Below are 17,240 nucleotides of genomic sequence, written 5' to 3' on the forward strand. Positions count from 1 at the left end.
TGCCTCTTGCATTGGTACAGCTGCAATATGTGCTCCTTGATTGCATAATTTAAGACACAAATTACTACAGTTTATTTATTTATTTATTTATTTATTTATTTATTTATTTATTTATTTATTTATTTATTTATTTATTTATTGCATTTGTATCCCACATTTTCCCACCTATTTGCAGGCTCAATATGGCTTACAGAGTTTTCTTATGACATGTTCATTCTAGGATATCAGATATAATTAGTATCTGTACAATTACAATTAGAATGTAAAGAGATAAAGTAAGGGAAAAGAAGGTGTTGTGCAGGATAGTGTAGAAGGTGGCCTTTAATAACTGGGTGGGTTATTGAGGTAGTTGGACGCGTGAGGCGTTCTGTACATGATTTAGTTCCATCTGTCAGTCTCTGGTAGAGATCTGGAGTTGTGGGATTCCTCTTCCTCCCTTGGTTGTCAGCGTCTATCCCCAAGCCCCTTGGATTTTAGTGAAGCCTTTGACATGGTTCTGCACAGGTGACTGATAAATAAACTGAGTGCCCTTGGTATGGAACCTAAAGTGACTAACTAAGTTAAAAGCTAGTTATATGGAAGGAGACAGAGGGTAGTGGTAAATGGAGCTTGCTCTGAGGAAAAGGATGTTATCAGTGGAGTACTGCAAGGATTGGTCCTTGGGCAGGCTCTTTTTAACATCTTTGTGAGTTGTATTACAAAAGGACTGTCTGGCAAGGTCTGTCTCTTTGCATAATGATACCAAACTCTGAAAAGGGTCTAATAATTGGCAACTAAGATTTAATGCTAAGAAATGCAGGGTCATGGGGTCATGCACTTGGGTTACAAGAATCCAAGGGAACCATACAATTTAAGGGGGTGAAGTGCTTCAGTGTACAAAACAAGAGCAGGAACTATGGATTAAGAACTGGTTGAAAGATAGAAGCAAAGAGTAGGGTTGAATGGTCAGTATTCTCAGTGGAGAAGGGTAATTAGTGGAGTCCCACAGGGGTCTGTGCTGGAACTGCTGCTTTTTAACATATTTATAAATGACCTAGAGATGGGGGTAAATAGTGAGGTAATTAAATTTGCAGATGACACAAAGTTATTCAGGGTCGTCAAGTCGCAGGAGGAGTGTGAAAGATTACAGGAAGACCTCGCGAGACTGGGGGATTGGGCGTGCAAGTGGCAAATGAAGTTGACAAGTGCAAAGTGATGCATGTGGGTAAGAGGAACCCAAATTACAGCTATGTCATGCAAGGTTCCGCATTAGGAGTCACAGACCTAGAAAGTGATCTGGGAGTCATCGTTGATAAAACGTTAAAAACTTCTGCTCAGTATGCTGCGGCGGCTAAGAAAGCACACAGAATGTTGAGTATTATTAGGAGAGGGATGGAAAACAAACACGAGGGTGTTATAATGCCGTTTTATCGCTCCATGGTGCGACCGCACCTCGAGTATTGTGTCCAATTCTGATTGCCGCATCTCAAAAAAGATATAAAGGAATTAGAGAAAGTGCAGAGAAGGGCGACGAAAATGATAAAGGGAATGGAACGACTTCTCTATGAGAAAAGGCTGAAAAGGTTAGGGCTCTTCAGCTTGGAGAAAATGTGGCTGAGGGGTGATATGATAGAAGTCTACAAGATAATGAGCGGATTACAGCGAACAGATGTGAAGCGTTTGTTTACACTTTCAAACAACAACAAAACCAGGGGACACAAGATGAAGCTAGAATATGGTAGATTTAAAAAAAATAGGAGAAAGTTTTTCTTTACTCAGCGTGTAGTTAGACTCTGGAACTCGTTGCCGGAGAATGTAGTGACAGCAGCTGGCCTTACGGAAATTAAAGGGGGTTTTGACAGATTCCTGAGGGAAAAATCCATTGAACATTATTAAAAATTTTTTTTTTTTTTTTGGGGGGGGGGGGGGGGGGGGGGGTTGCCAGGTTCTTGAAGCCTGGATTGGCCGCTGTCGGAGACAGGATGCTGGGCTTGATGGACCCTTGGTCTTTTCCCAGTACGGCGGTGCTTATGTACTTATGTACTTATGTATAATTTGGGGGTGATTGTGTCTGATGATCTTAAGGTGGCCAAACAGATAGAAAAGGTGATGGTCAAAGCCAGAAGGATGCTTGAGTACATAAGGAGAGGGATGATCAGCTTGGGACAGGGCTGCCGCAACCGCCACCACCTCACACCCCGCCTCCCTATTCAGGCTGCTGCCCCTTACCTTCTTGAGTCTGTTCATTCCTGCATTAATGAAATCACCCGAGTCCCAACACACAGGAGCAGGAAAGAGTCAGACCCTGCGTCAGGCCCTCCTTGGAGGCCGGGCCCAGGGAATCTTGTTCCCCCTGCCCCCCCCCCCTTTGATGGCTCTGTACCTCCATGTGAGTACCAGCACGTCGTTGGGGTTATCATGGGCATTACACAGTCTGCCACCTGCCATTATATAGACTCCTTCCTGTGAGCTCTGATCGGGCACCTGTGTGACTATCCAGCTCATTTTCGAAAGTGATCGCCGGCCATCTTCCGACACAAGTCGGAAGATGGCCGGCGATCTCCTGAAACCGGCCAAATCGGTATAATTGAAAGCCGATTTTGGCCGGCTTCAACTGCTTTCCGTTGCGGAGCTGGCGAAATTTCAAGGGGGCGTGAAGGCGGGACGGGGCGGAACGGGAGCGTGCTCACGAGATGGCCGGCTTTGCCCGATAATGGGAAAAAAGCCAGGCTTGACAAGCATTTCGCCGGCTTTACTTGGTCCCCTTTTTTTCACGACCAAACTTCAAAAAGGAGCCCCAATTGACCAAATGACCATCCGAGGGAATCGGGGATGACCTCCCCTTACTCCCCCAGTGGTCACCAATCCCCTCCCACCCAAAAAAAAAATCCAAGTGCTCGTCAGGGACGTCCTAAATCAAAACTATTTTTGCTTGGCTTTTTCCAGTAGTACCAGTGGGGTTTGAACCGGCCATCTCTGGATTACAAGACCGGTGCTCTTATCACTTGGCAACAGCTCCACCTACTTAAATACCCCTCCCTTTTGATTATGCCCCTTCAGGTCTCGCTCAGCCAATCACAGAGCATTTAGCTGTCTGTGAGTGGCTGAGAGAGACCCCTGTCTGTGATTAGCTGAGAGAGACCTGAAGGGGCATAATCAAAAGGGAGGGACATCCAAGTAAGTGGAGCTGTGGTCAAGTGGTTAGAGCACTGGTATTAATCCAGAGGTGGCTGGTTCAGATCCCACTGGTACTACTGAAAAAGCCAAGCAAAAATAGTTCTGATTTAGGAAGTCCCTGACAAACACCTGGATTTTTTCCCCATTTTTTTGAAGCCGGCCATCTGTAAACCCGGCGATCTCAACATTTGACCTAAATGTTGAGATTTAGCCGGCCCCAACCGTATTATCGAAAGAAAAAAAAGCAGGCCATCTTTTTCGATAATACGTTTGGCACTGCCCCTTTGTGGAGCCGGCCCCGAAGATGGCTGGCCATATAGATGGCCGGCGCCGTTCGATTATGCCCCTCTATGTCACCTTTCCACACACCCCTGAGCAGAGGTAGCAGACCATGAGGGAGTTTTATGGCATTGCTCAGTTTCCTTCAATGTTGAGGGTCATAGAGTGCACACAGATTGCCCTTAAACCACCTCGGCAACAGGAGAGAGTCTACAGGAACAGAAAAATGTTTCATTCTGTGAATATGCAGGTAGTCTGCAACACTAGGCGCCTTATAACAGATGTGTATGCCATATTTCCCGGTTCATGCCACAGTTCCTTCATTCAACTCCGAAGGAAATATAAATATACCATAAGACAAACCAAAAGACAATACTACAAAACTGAAACTGGACCAAATTACAAAGACACACACAAACTCTTCCAACTCATGAATAAACTATTAGATACCACTCCAGTCACCAACAAAAGCAAAGACACACCAGGAGCTGACGACTTGGCAAAGTACTTCAAGGAGAAAATTATACAACTGTGACTTAAAATACCTGTCAGCCCCATCGAATACAGCACACTCCTAGCCTGCCTAGATCCAGACCCTGGAATTTACCCAGCCGACAGGATCTGGACTGAATTCACAATACTACTGGAAGTCCTCATCTCACAAACGCTTAAAAGATTCGCCAAATCTCACTGCAAATTAGACATACGCCCAAACAACCTCATGAAGTCGGCCCCCCAACAATTCATAACGGACCTAACAAACCACGTGAACTTTATGCTACAAAATGGACTCTTCCCAAGGGAGAAAGGCAATATTTTACTCACCCCTATACCCAAGGATGCAAAGAAAAATGCTAATGAACTAATAGACCAATAGCATCTATTCCCTTAATTACCAAAATAACAGAAGGCATGGTGACCAATCTGCTCACAGATTATCTAAACAAGTTCTCAATATTGCACGATTCCCAGTCGGGATTCCGCTCTAATCACAGCACTGAAACTGTACTAGTCACTCTCATGACCAAATTCAAACAACTGATTGCAAATGGCAATAATATTCTACTGTTACAATTCGACTTGTCAAGTGCATTTGACATGGTTGACCATAGAATTTTATTACACATCCTCGAATACTTCGGAATCGGAGGTAACGTTCTCAATTGGTTCAAGGAGTTCCTAACTTCACGCTCATATCAAGTGACATCAAATTTGACTACATCAGCTACATGGACACCTGAATGCGGAGTTCCACAGGGATCCCCCCTCTCACCGACCATATTCAACCTAATGATGACACCCTTGGCCAAACTACTATCGAATCAGAACCTAAACCCACATATATACGCTGATGATGTAACAATCTTCATCCCATTCAAACAAGACGTAAGGGAAATCTCCAATGAAATCATGCAAAGCCTACATATTATGAATTCCTGGGTAGATGCATTTCAGCTGAAACTCAATGCAGAGAAAGCCCAATGCCTGGTACTCACCTCGCAATACAACAAGAATAAATTTACTACCATCAACACACCGAAACTAAATCTACCAGTTTCGGATACCCTAAAAATTCTTGGAGTCACCATTGATCGACACCTAACACTTGAGAATCATGCGAAAAACATAACTAAAAAGATGTTTCATTCAATGTGGAAACTAAAAAGAGTTAGACCATTTTTTCCAAGGACTGTCTTCCACAGTCTGGTACAATCATTGGTACTCAGTCATTTGGACTATTGTAACTCACTCTATGCCGGCTGCAAAGAGCAAATACTTAAAAAACTCCAGAGAGCCCAGAACACGGCAGCCAGACTAATATTCGGCACATCAAAATACGAAAGCGCAAAACCCCTACGGGAAAAATTACACTGGCTCCCACTAAAAGAACGCATCACGTTCAAACTTTGCACCCTAGTCCATAAAATCATCCATGGTAACGCTCCAGCCTACATGTCAGACCTAATAGAACTACCACCCAGGAACGCAAAAAAAATCTTCTCGCACATTCCTTAATCTTCATCCTCCCAAGTGTAAAGGTCTGAAATACAAATCAATGCACGCATCTACCTTTTCCTATATGAGCACGCAGCTCTGGAACACGTTGCCACGTAACCTGAAAACGGTCTATGAACTGACCAATTTCTGTAAACTACTGAAAACCTATCTCTTCGACAAGACATATCACAAAAATCAACATGTGTAACTGTACAATCTCTAAAACTTCCAGAATTGTCTTATAATGTCTTTTGCTTTAACACTGTCATGTATTTCACCACCATGTAACACATAACCCGCTGTAAAACCACATGTATATTCTCTTCTATTTCCAGTTCACATGATGAATTGTAAGCCACATTGAGCCTGCAAAGAGGTGGGATAATGTGGGATACAAATGCAATAAATAAATAAAATAAATAAATTCTGGACCAGTCCAGGCAGGGGCAGGACTGTGCCAACAGTCTACTGGGGGATGCCTGGTTGTTAGGTAAGTACCAGCAACAAACATACGCAATATCCTGTGTTCCTCACCCTGATATTGAGACTGTGTGTAGACACATGCAGTGGTGTAGCATCTGCACCACATTCATGCATGTACTGTAACTTATATCCCTCCACTCCCCACAATGTTTGTGGTGGTGCACAAATGGGCTCAGGGTCACACCTATATGATTGTGAGCACTGTCACATAAGCCTCCAAGCATTGGCCCACATTCTATCACTGGAGTAATAGAAGTGTAGAGGGTCATAGATGAAACATGGTGGAGCCAGTATACGGGGAAGCAAATTTATTCAAAGACCTGACATGGCCTGTGTTTCAGCAAATGCCTGCATCAGGGGTCAGGGTGTTTTAATATGAGTTCCACAATCACAATGGTAGATTTTTTTTTTTTTGTTACATTTGTACCCCGCACTTTCCCACTCATGGCAGGCTCAAAGCGGCTTGGTAGAAATTGTGCTCTGTACATGATTTAGATCCATCTGTCAGTCTCTGGTAGAGATCTGGAGCTGTGGGATTCCTCTTCCTCCCTTGGTTTTCCGCGTCTATTCCCAAGTCTCTACTGCTCACTGCCACCCATGACACACCTTATCACACAAGGTACACTGTCTAGGCAGATATCAGTCATACACTGGGTGCGGTATGCCAATAGGGTTACCATATGGCTCCAGAAAAAGGAGGACGGATTGAGCTAGCCGGGAAGTAAAACCCGGCTGGCTCAATTACTTCCATTGAAAGCAATGGAAGTAAAACCCGGCTGGCTAAATCCGTCCTCCTTTTTCTGGAGCCATATGGTAATCCTAGGTATATGCCAATAATGAGGGCCTTGTGGTCCACAGATGGACCATGCACATCCACACACTTTACCACCCTGAAGCATATTGTTACCACCCCTCTCGGCTGGACTGTAGTGATGTGCTCCCAGATACCTGCTGTTTGTAGTCGTGGCGAATATCCAGGGAACACACACTCACAGCCGAGGGAGTGGAACAAATAAACTAACCTCGTCCTTTACTCTCAAAAAATAAAGGAGGAAAAGAAGCTAAATTTAGGATTTGTACCTGAACTGGAAGAACCACACCTTCAGATTTTCAAATTATCTTTTTCTTTATTGAATACAAATGCAAGCACATTTTCATTCAAATAAACTCAAATTCTCAATTAGTGTGTCGCTTAATAGAACTTCAATAACATATTCAACATTCAAATGTAGAACTACATGTATACCCTTAACTTTTTCTGTTTCTTTCAACAAAATCACCTAAAAAGGCAGAAAAGAACCTTTTCAGATAAATATTTAAATTGTCTTTTAATCAAAATCAGATATTTGTTGTTATTCTCTTTCCTGGTTATTGATGTCAGAATTTGAGTCTTTATGGGTATTATGGATGTTTGTGCAAGGATCTCACTTGAACCCAGAACACTTAGGCAAGTCAGGAAAACATGGATTTTTTTTATATTTGATGTTGTTCTGTTCTTTAGTTTTCCTTTAAAATGTTGTAAACCAACAAAAAACGATATGTCTTTCAACACCCTTTGCAAAAGTCACTTATAAAGAAAATAACCAGAGGCAAGACCCTGAACTCCCTGTGCTAGTCCAGGCACTGACTCCTCTCTGGTCACATTTAATCAGTTCTCAATACTGTGGCCACTCTCTCTATTTGAAACAAAAAAATTTTCAGGAGTACTTACTTCAAAACCTATTTCTCACTGTTAATTCCCTATTCTATAATGTTGCAGAAGACTTTTACACTGCATTCAGGGATCTCACACAGTAACCCATTCCTCCTTACCACTAACCTCCTTACCACTAACCTCCTTACCACTAATGAATAAGCATAACCACTTCAATCTCTATGTCGAATATGGTCTCTCCATAGTCGATGACCTAAAGAATGATACAACCCGCCCCTCCGAAGGGACACCACCTTGTAAGTGGTGGAGGGGCTTCCGTGTTTCAATGACTCAGAGGGCTATGCTGAAGGGTTACCCATATCAGACAGGCCTCTGAGGAGAAACCAGACAAAGAGTGTCCCAAATTAGGGAGAGGGGAAAGATGGTGACCTGAAGCTCGTACACTCAACGGCCCAGCTGTCCTCTGAAGTTCAGTTTTTGTTCACTTGAAATTTCCTCTCTGCATTGCAGTTACCTTAACAGAGGAAGGGGGCAATGGGGGGTCAGCCGCCGATGACCAGCGTTTTGTCCCCTGTGCAGCAAGTGTGGGACCGCTGTGTGACGAGCTGCCCATAGATGACTGGGTTGATGAGTCCTTTGATTAGCGCTGACGAAGGAGCGTCGATGCTCTTGGACCTGGAAACAACTTCATCGCTCAAAAATCATTTAACCACCATGCCCAAAGGAGTGGAGGAGTAAGTCAGGAGTGTATGCTGAAACGGAAGTCGTTTACAGCTGAACCCGTGTCGGCGGTGCTACTCCTAAACCCTTAAAGTTATCAGCTTGGAGTTTTTGGCTCCTGTGGAGGTTGCATTGAATGTCATCTGGAGGGTGCTCCAGGACCTGACAGTGGTAGAGAATGACTTTGCTTCAGATATAGTCTTGTTAATGAGCCACATGGATAATCTAATCGAATCCTTTGAGAATATACAGGAAATGAAGTTCTACTGAAGTACGAAATGGTTAAGATTTGAAAATGATAAAAGACCAGAAAAATTTGAACAAAATGAATATTGTTACAGATGATTAATATCGAGATTGTTGTTTTCCCAGAGTTCCGGGTATGACTCCTAATGTTATTTTCCTCTGAAATGATTCCTCTTAATATATTAATTCAAAAGGAGTGAAGCCTGTGAAACTGGGATTACTTTAATCAGCAGGAATTGGATTGGAGATTCAAGGGTTTGTATTGTTAAACAATTTCTGGTTTTAAAAGGGAAAACAAATGAAATCAGGTGTATTACTTTCACTAATATTGGACAATAAGTATGTTTCCAATGAAATTGATGGACTATGCACCGTTATGGTCTTGAAGAAACCAACCAGATGATCAATGTGGAATAATGATTTAGATAAATAATAACTGGGGATAATCGGGTTAATACCACATTTTCTTTGTTTGCTGTTGTTTAAATTGATCTCCTTGTCTTGTTTCACTCTCCCTATTTATTTTGTGGTCTAAGAAAGAGAAAGATTGTATAAAATCCATTTATCCTGTTGAGATTGTTTTCTTCTAAAATTGTTTTAATGTACAATCATCTCTGTTTTACTGTTTTGCAAGTGATCCTTGTAAAATGAAAAAATTATAAATAAATTATTTAAAAAAAAAAAAGAATGATACAACCCAATTTCGTACTCAGGAACGTTCATGTATTACTATAATTTATTCTTCCAATTTCTTATTCAGGAACTTTCATGTATTACCATAATTTATTCTTCCTTAACATATATATGCACATGATATATATCTATACCATGATCTGTTCATGTATGTTATGTTACATGTATGTTACCATGTATGTATGCAACTTAACACATTACCATTTGTAATTCTGTTACCTAGAAATGGCAACCGCCATTACGGCAAATGTAAGCCACATTGAGCCTGCAAATTGTTGGGAAAATGTGGGATACAAATGCTACAAATAAATAAATAAATAAATAAATATTCAAATGGTAATTCAACATCCCCTCTCACAGACTTCACATAAAACCACAACATTTCCCTTTTATCAGATCTATTTTGAGAATACAGCACACTCGTACACAGGCAGTGCTGGATTTTCTTTAATCTGAAGTCAGATTCCAAACCTGGCACTGAACTCAGAGCTCTCACAAACAACACACCTTTCTCACAGACACAGCTTAATGGCTTCTTTTTCCAAATATCAAATTCACCTCTCAGTCCTTCCCCTGTGTCACACTTTAAATCCTTACACACTTTTAGGCTTTCTCATGTAGAACAATCCCCAACACAAATCACAGCCTCTCTCACCCTAAAATGGTAAATCACTTATCTCTTGAAATTCAGTGCTATCACTGAAACAGCATTCACACTCACCTCAGCTCAATTTAAATATCAAAGCACCCTCTTTCAAACTGGCACACATAAACCTTTGTCTTACTTACTTTTCCAATCACTTATTTCACTTCAAAACCCAGAAAATCTATACTTTTTCTCTGAAATTCCCCAGACACACAGCATACATTTTTCTCTCTCAGTCCTCAGCCTGCTCTCTTCCTTTCCAGCCAAGGTTGCTAGATGGGAAGATTTTTCCCAGCCCAAAACCACCCCTAAACCCACCCAAAGTCAAACCCCGTCTCCCATGTCACCAAACCCCGCCTCACATCACTAACTCCACCTCTCACAGCACTAGCCCCACCTCTTACGTCACTAATCCCGCCTCTTACATCGTCAAACCCCACCCCTGATGTCATTGGCCCCGCCCTGACGTCAACCCCGCCCCTGAAAAGCTTCTATTGGACCAAATTGGACCAATAGAAGCCCAGAAAAAAGCGCCCGAACCCGCACAGCGGCCACAGGGAAACACCCAAAAAAAACCGCACCCCGCAGCCGCCGAAATTTTCCCGCAGCCGCTCGCGAAAACCGCCCACCTGGCAACTTTGTTTCCAGCTCACAGCAGTCTCCCTAGCAACTCACCCCCCCCCCCCAGAGGAACACCTGACGTCCCTCAACTAATCAGCTTGTCAGCTAAAGACTGTTTTTTTTTTCTATTTGGTTTAGAATCTTGGCTGTTCTAACTGAATCTCCAAGTTGCTTCCCCTTCCCCCCATAGAAGTGAATGCAAAACTTACTATACACAGAATCTCCAAGTCAATTTTAACCTGACTTGTACCCAAAACAGCAAGAAACCTTTTATAGTACAATCCCCACCTAATCATGGGTTATTCTTTTGTAAAAAAAAAAAAAAAAAACATATTTAAGAAACATCTCACACTTTCTTCGCCTAACTCCATTAAAACTTCCCAAACTAACTTTAAACCTTTTCCAGCCAGCCCCCCCCCCCCCCACACACACACACAGAGCCCCAGGAAAAAGCCATTTAATAGATCTTACCATATATTACAGTACTTTTACTTGTAACAAGAAGTTACCCATTCCAGGAGGGAGACTTTTTGGCCAGTCCTAGTTTTCTGCCAACTTCATCCTGGTGCATTGTGGGTCCTGCAGCACTGATTTTAATGGGTAGAGTCATGGACAACAAATACTACACTGCTTTGGGATGTAAGTTTAAAACCAGGACTGGCCAAAATGTCTCCCTCCTGGAATGGGTAACTTGGTAGCTCTGTTAAGCTGTACTTTTGTACTTAGTAACAAAGTAAAAATTTGGGAAAGTAGTTTTTAAAAAAAAGTATTTTCCATCCCTCAGCTTCTCCCCCTCTACAGGCTTTCCAAGCAATGTCAGACATGGCTTGCAGCTGATTGGGCCTGAACTTCTGGTCCCAAAAACAGCTGAGCTGGGACCTAAAGTTGGACCCAGTCAGATGCAAGCCAGGGTCTGACATCACCTGGAAATCCTAGTCCCCACCCTCTACACCTGCCCAGAGCAGCAGTTGATTGGCTATTACTTTGTTGTTGTCAGGATCAGGTGCCTCCCCAGTTTGAACCGCACCTTCATTGCATGCAGGGCCCACTCCCTCTCCCCACCCATCCACCATGCCCCTGCAGCACAGTCTTGCTCCCGCCCTCCTGCTGCACCTCTGCTAGGCTTGTGCTAATAAACTACCATGAGAGACACGCAGGACCTGGATCTCTGCAGTATTGCTAGTGCTTCCTATGCCAGGCCCGAAAGTTTACATCAAAGGAGGCGGGCTTGGCGCAGGAAGCACAGGCAACACTGCAGTCCTATCTGCTGGTTAGCTAGCTGCACACCGCACAAAAACTGCCAGTGTCTGGATAAATGCTGGCTCCACCTAGACAGACTCCTCCCCTGTAATGCCCCTCTCCTGTTGCCAAAAACAGCGAAGATGACACAACAAAAGAAAAAAATAAAAATAAAAAATAAAAAAGATAAAAAATAAAATCAAAAACGGACGACACTGGCCTGCGTCAGGAGTCTGTTACACCATGTGCCTATTCTCTGGTTGTATCAATATTTCTGTGAAGAATGTTCTGTTAAGCGATACCTTATTGTGATCACTCTCCCTTAAAAACGGCTGTGTGCGCAATCTTGCAACAATCGCTATAAAGAACTATGGCTAGAAATCGTCTCACTGGAGTAGCTGCAGATGAGCATTTTAAAGAGGCCGAAGCCTCTCCTGCCCAGTTAAATCATTTTGAATACTGCCCCCCCCCCACCACCACCACCACCACCACCACCACCATACATATCCACACAAAAAAAAAATCCACCATCCCATCAGCATGAGGTATATATGTTTTCTTTCTTTTTCTAATAAAGCAGCTAGAAAGTGAATCTAATTGTATGTAATACATTGACTGTGTAAGGAGAAAACAGAAGTGCAATCTACAGTCAATATTCATTTCTAGTTCAGTGTATATCAGATTGCTGCTAGGGCTTCTATTCTCAGGTGTTTTATAAATTGTACATTTATTTTCCAACTAATTAGGGGTTATTTGAAAACACAAAAATCTGTGGGGGAGACATTTAAAATGATTGAACCGGGCAGGATCCACTCCTGCCCAGTTGAAATCACACTGACTGAGCTATATGTGGATTTTCAGTGGCCCAAAACCAGATAGTGCTACTGAAAACCCGGGAAGACCAACGCCTCACTATACTAGGACTAGGGGGCACGCAATGAAGCTAGAAAGTAGTAAATTTAAAACAAATTGGAGAAAATATTTCTTCACTCAACGTGTAATTAAACTGGAATTTATTGCCAGAGAATGTAGTAAAAGCAGTTAGCTTAGCGGGGTTTAAGAAAGGTTTGGCTGACTTCCTAAAGGAAAAGTCCGTAGACCATTATTAAAGTGGACTTGGGGAATATTCACTGCTTATTTCTAGCAGCATAAAATGTAGTGTTTTGGGATCTTGCCAGGTACTTGTGACCTGGATTGGCCACTGTTGGAAACAGGATGCTGGGCTTGATGGACCTTCTGTCTGTCCCAGTATGGCAATACTTATGTACTTATGTATTAGTCTGTGCCAGGATAGTCCAGGATTGCAGTTGGGTCTGTCCCAGAAGTGAGCCAGGCACTGCTGATATTTAATGGTGGTGCCTGGATAATGATACATCACAGGACATATAGGACTGTATAAATAGCTGTCCTAAAAATGCCCATTTAGTTATCTGGTACCACACTGAATATCAGCATTATTTGGATAACTTCCTGGAGCCACTGAGTTCCCGTATATCCAGTGCTGGTACCTGGATAGGGGCTGGCACTGAATATCAAGATCCAAATCAGCTCGAGGCAGCCAGCGCCGTTAAATACCACAATGCACTAGCAAACTGTAAAACGACCAATATATATCTTCTGTTGACAATATATATTTATTTGGTTCACTTATATCCCACATTTTCCCAGCTAGTGTGGGCTCAATGTGGCTAACAAAGTTAATACATCAAAACATAATACAGCAGGATATAATAATTATAGAAAATTAACAAATACAGTAACGAAAGCAGCTAAATAGGAGAATATGGATGGGAAAACAAGAACAACAAAAGGGAAGCAGACAGAAGGCAAAAAACGGGAAATCAGTCAAAACGGAAATAGGGGATAAAAAATAATGAGGTTTTTGGGATAAGCTTTACTAAACAAATACGTCTTTAGTAATGTTCCTTATGCCTGGAACTGACTTCCTGAGCCAATATATCTAGCTCCATCTCTACCTGTTTTTAAATCTATGCTGAAAACCCACATTTTCACTACTGCCTTTGACTCCTAACCCTACTCATTTGCCCTCCTTCTCTCCTGTTCCTCTTTACCAGTAATTCCCTTGCCCTTAAATGTCTTGTCTGTCTGTTTTTTACCTAGATTGTAAGCTCTTTGAGCAGGGACTGTCTCTGTGTGTCTCATGTTCAGCGCTGCGTATGCCTGGTAGCGCTATACAAATGTTATTAGTAGTAGTAGTAGCAGGGGCCCCCGCAGATTTCGCCCTGGACCCCCCTACCGCCGTTAACCCTCCCCCGCCTACCGCCGTCACCTACCCCCGAGGTCCGCTTCCTCCTGCCGGTTTTTTTAAATATTACTTCAGCTGGCGGGGGACCCTAACCCCCGCCAGCCCAGCCGAGGTCTTCTTTAACTTCTTCATCCTCGTGCTGTGAAAGCTGCATCCTTCCAGTTGGCGGAGTCTGACGTCGCAGCACTTTGTACGTGTAGCACGTCAACGTGCTGCGACATCAGACTCCGTCCAACGGGAAGGATGCAGCTTTCACAGCACGAGGATGAAGAAGTTAAAGAAAACCTCGGCTGGGCTGGCGGGGGTTGGGGTCCTCCGCCAACTGAAGTAATATTTTTTAAAAACGGCAGGAGGAAGCGGACCTCGGGGGTAGGTGACGGCGGTAGGCGGGGAGGGTTAACGGCGGTAGGGGGGAGGGTTGACGGCGGTAGGGGGGGCGGTGGCCGGGGGGGGGGCTATAATATCCCCCCTCACTCTAGCCCCTGCCCCCCTACCGCCGAACCTCAGATACGCCCCTAAGTAGTAGTAGTAGTAGTAGTAGTAGTTTTAAATGTTTGGTGATCCGATGTCTCTTTCAGTAGTCTCAGCAAAGCATTCCAGCAGTGCTGGCATTAGGGATGGGCAAACAGCGCAATTGTCCTGCGCCCTCATGTTAAAGGGGACCCTAAACCTGCCTGAAGTTGAAAGAGTGATGGCCTGCAAGCAAGCTTTGGGGCCCCCTCGCTAGCGTCTGCCCTGAGCCCCATCATATCTAGCACCAGTCTTGAGTATGTGTTAATCTCTCCTGATTGTATACCAATAATGAATAAAAACTCTACATCTTTCGTTTACAGGTAAACCCAGCCAAGGAGAAATACTGGGCACATGTCAGCTCTGATGCCTTCAGATTTGCAATAATTTGGAAGTATGGTGGGATTTACATGGACACAGATATCATATTCATGAGGCCTATCCCAGAAGTCGATTTCCTGGCATCGCAGGGAGCTCAGGTTGTTAATGGAGCAATATTTGGTTTCCAAAGGCACTATCAATTTCTCTGGGACTGCATGTCGGACTTTGTGAAGAACTACAAAGGAGAGATATGGGGACATCAAGGCCCTGGACTAATTACTCGAGTGATAAAAAGGCAATGTGAGATGCCAGTTTTCAAGGGTACAGAAGATACCACATGTGGAGATTTTTTCATTCTGAACCCTCAGCGATTCTATCCAATTCCCTTTCCTGCATGGGAAAGGTACTTTCAGGTCTGGAATCCCAGTGACACTTTTAATAGCTCTTATGCTTTGCACTTGTGGAATTTCATGAACCACAATAACAAGAGGGTGATTGCTGGAAGCGGTTCTGTGGCTGAGAATCTCTTTAAAAAACACTGTCCACTTACTTATGATTTTATTGTAAAACCCACATCAAGGAAATACACATAGGAGAGCAACGTACTAACAGCTTCTTAATATTTTCCTTAAACATAGAGTGAATGACAAGTATACAAAACTATTTAAACTTTCTTCTTTTCTTCCTTGTTTATTGCTTTTAATCTTATAAGTTTTCCTTGATTTAAGTTTGATGCAAATCGTAAAACTGTAATACAAAAGTTGTAAAAATATTAATATTATATAAGAGACAGAGCTTCACTAATGCACCTTGGATAACTCTAGGCTAATTTCCCTGATTGAGCTCCTGATATGTAAGTGCATTTTATGCAACTCATGAAGGCCTCCAAGGGGTACTAGGTCAGTTCCCACCTGGACATTCCCCCCCCCCCCCCCAGACAATTCCCACTCACCAATTACTTCCTGGATAATTCCCAACTAGGTCAATTTCCTCCTAATTCCACCCCTCTAACAAGGACAATCTCCCCCCCCCCCCCCCCCCCCCCCCCCACACACACATATTAACATTTATGTTGCCAAATATACTTTAAAGATAGTGTATATGTAACAACAAAAATATTACTTGGTAAACCATTAGAAAGAAGGAAGAGGGGTAGACAGATATAAGGCTGAATCAGATGTATCTCTAGTTTCCTTTTTAAATCTAGTATTTATAGTGGAACCCAATATTCAGTTTTAATAGTTTGCAGACTGTGCTCTAGGCCCATAGCAGTGAGTTTGCTACACCACAGCCATTTTCCCACCTCTTCTAGACCTACACTCCTTGTCTTCCACTTCCCCCCTTCAGTTTCCTGCATATCACTCTTGCCCTGCCCTCTGCCAGCGCTTCTGTCTCTCTCCTGATGACTGTCATTGCTCTTACCATGAGATCTTTCTTCTTCTTACGCTGACACCAAGGACAGCTTTATGGAGCAACTGGTGCAGGAGCCGACGAGAGAAGGAAATATTCTAGACTTGGTCCTTAGTGGAGCGCATGATCTGGTGAGGGACGTTATGGTACTGGGGCCGCTTGATAACAATGACCATAATATGATCAGTTTTGATATCGACGCTGTTCAAAAATACCATCCTGGAGGCCCAGGCCATACATATTCCGCGAATTAGAAAAGAAAGACGGAACTCCAAAAGACAGCCGGCCTGGTTGAAAAGTGAGGTGAAGGAAGCTATTAGGGCTAAAAGAAACGCCTTCAGAAAATGGAAGAAGGAACCGTCTGAAAATAACAAGAAACAGCATAAGGAGTGTCAAAGCAAATGCAAGGCGCAGATTAAGAAGGCCAAGAGGGAGTATGAAAAAAAGATAGCATTAGAGGCAAAAAAAACATAGTAAAAAATTTTTTCGGTATATTAAAAGCAGGAAGCCGGCAACAGAATCGGTTGGGCCGCTGGATGACCGAGGGGTAAAAGGGGTGATCAAGGAAGACAAAGACGTAGCGGAGAGACTGAATGAATTCTTTGCTTCGGTCTTCACCGAGGAAGATTTGGGTGGGATACCGGTGTCGGAAATGGTATTTCAAGTGGACGAGTCGGAGAAACTTACTGACTTCACGGTAAACCTGGAGGACGTAATGGGGCAGTTCGGCAAACTGAAGAGTAGCAAATCTTCTGGACCGGATGGTATTCATCCTAGAGTACTGATAGAACTGAAAAACGAGCTTGCGGAGCTACTGCTAGTGATATGCAACTTATCCTTAAAATCGAGCATGGTACTGGAAGATTGGAGGGTGGCCAATGTAACGCCCATTTTTAAAAAAGGCTCCAGGGGAGATCCGGGAAATTATAGACCGGTGAGTCTGACGTCGGTGCCGGGGAAAATGGTAGAGGCTATTATTAAAAACAAAATTACAGAGC

General features: G+C 43.2%; 1 protein-coding gene across 6 annotated transcripts in view; it reads left to right on the top strand.

The window, feature by feature from the left end:
* The window catches only part of LOC115463677 (alpha-1,4-N-acetylglucosaminyltransferase-like), a 188,714-nt gene that overhangs the window by 159,071 nt on the left and 12,403 nt on the right, over positions 1 to 17,240 (top strand). For 4 of the 6 annotated variants that reach the window (XM_030194386.1, XM_030194385.1, XM_030194384.1 and 1 more), the window contains one exon: positions 14,835 to 15,235. In XM_030194386.1, the coding sequence (XP_030050246.1) occupies positions 14,835 to 15,235 (401 nt within the window). Of the gene's footprint in view, positions 1 to 14,834; positions 15,622 to 17,240 lie in introns of those variants that run through there. The other 2 variants (XM_030194389.1, XM_030194388.1) reach the window with 2 other exon arrangements.

Source organism: Microcaecilia unicolor, chromosome 2 (assembly GCF_901765095.1).
Source record: "Microcaecilia unicolor chromosome 2, aMicUni1.1, whole genome shotgun sequence".
Classification (NCBI taxonomy): Eukaryota; Metazoa; Chordata; class Amphibia; order Gymnophiona; family Siphonopidae; genus Microcaecilia; species Microcaecilia unicolor.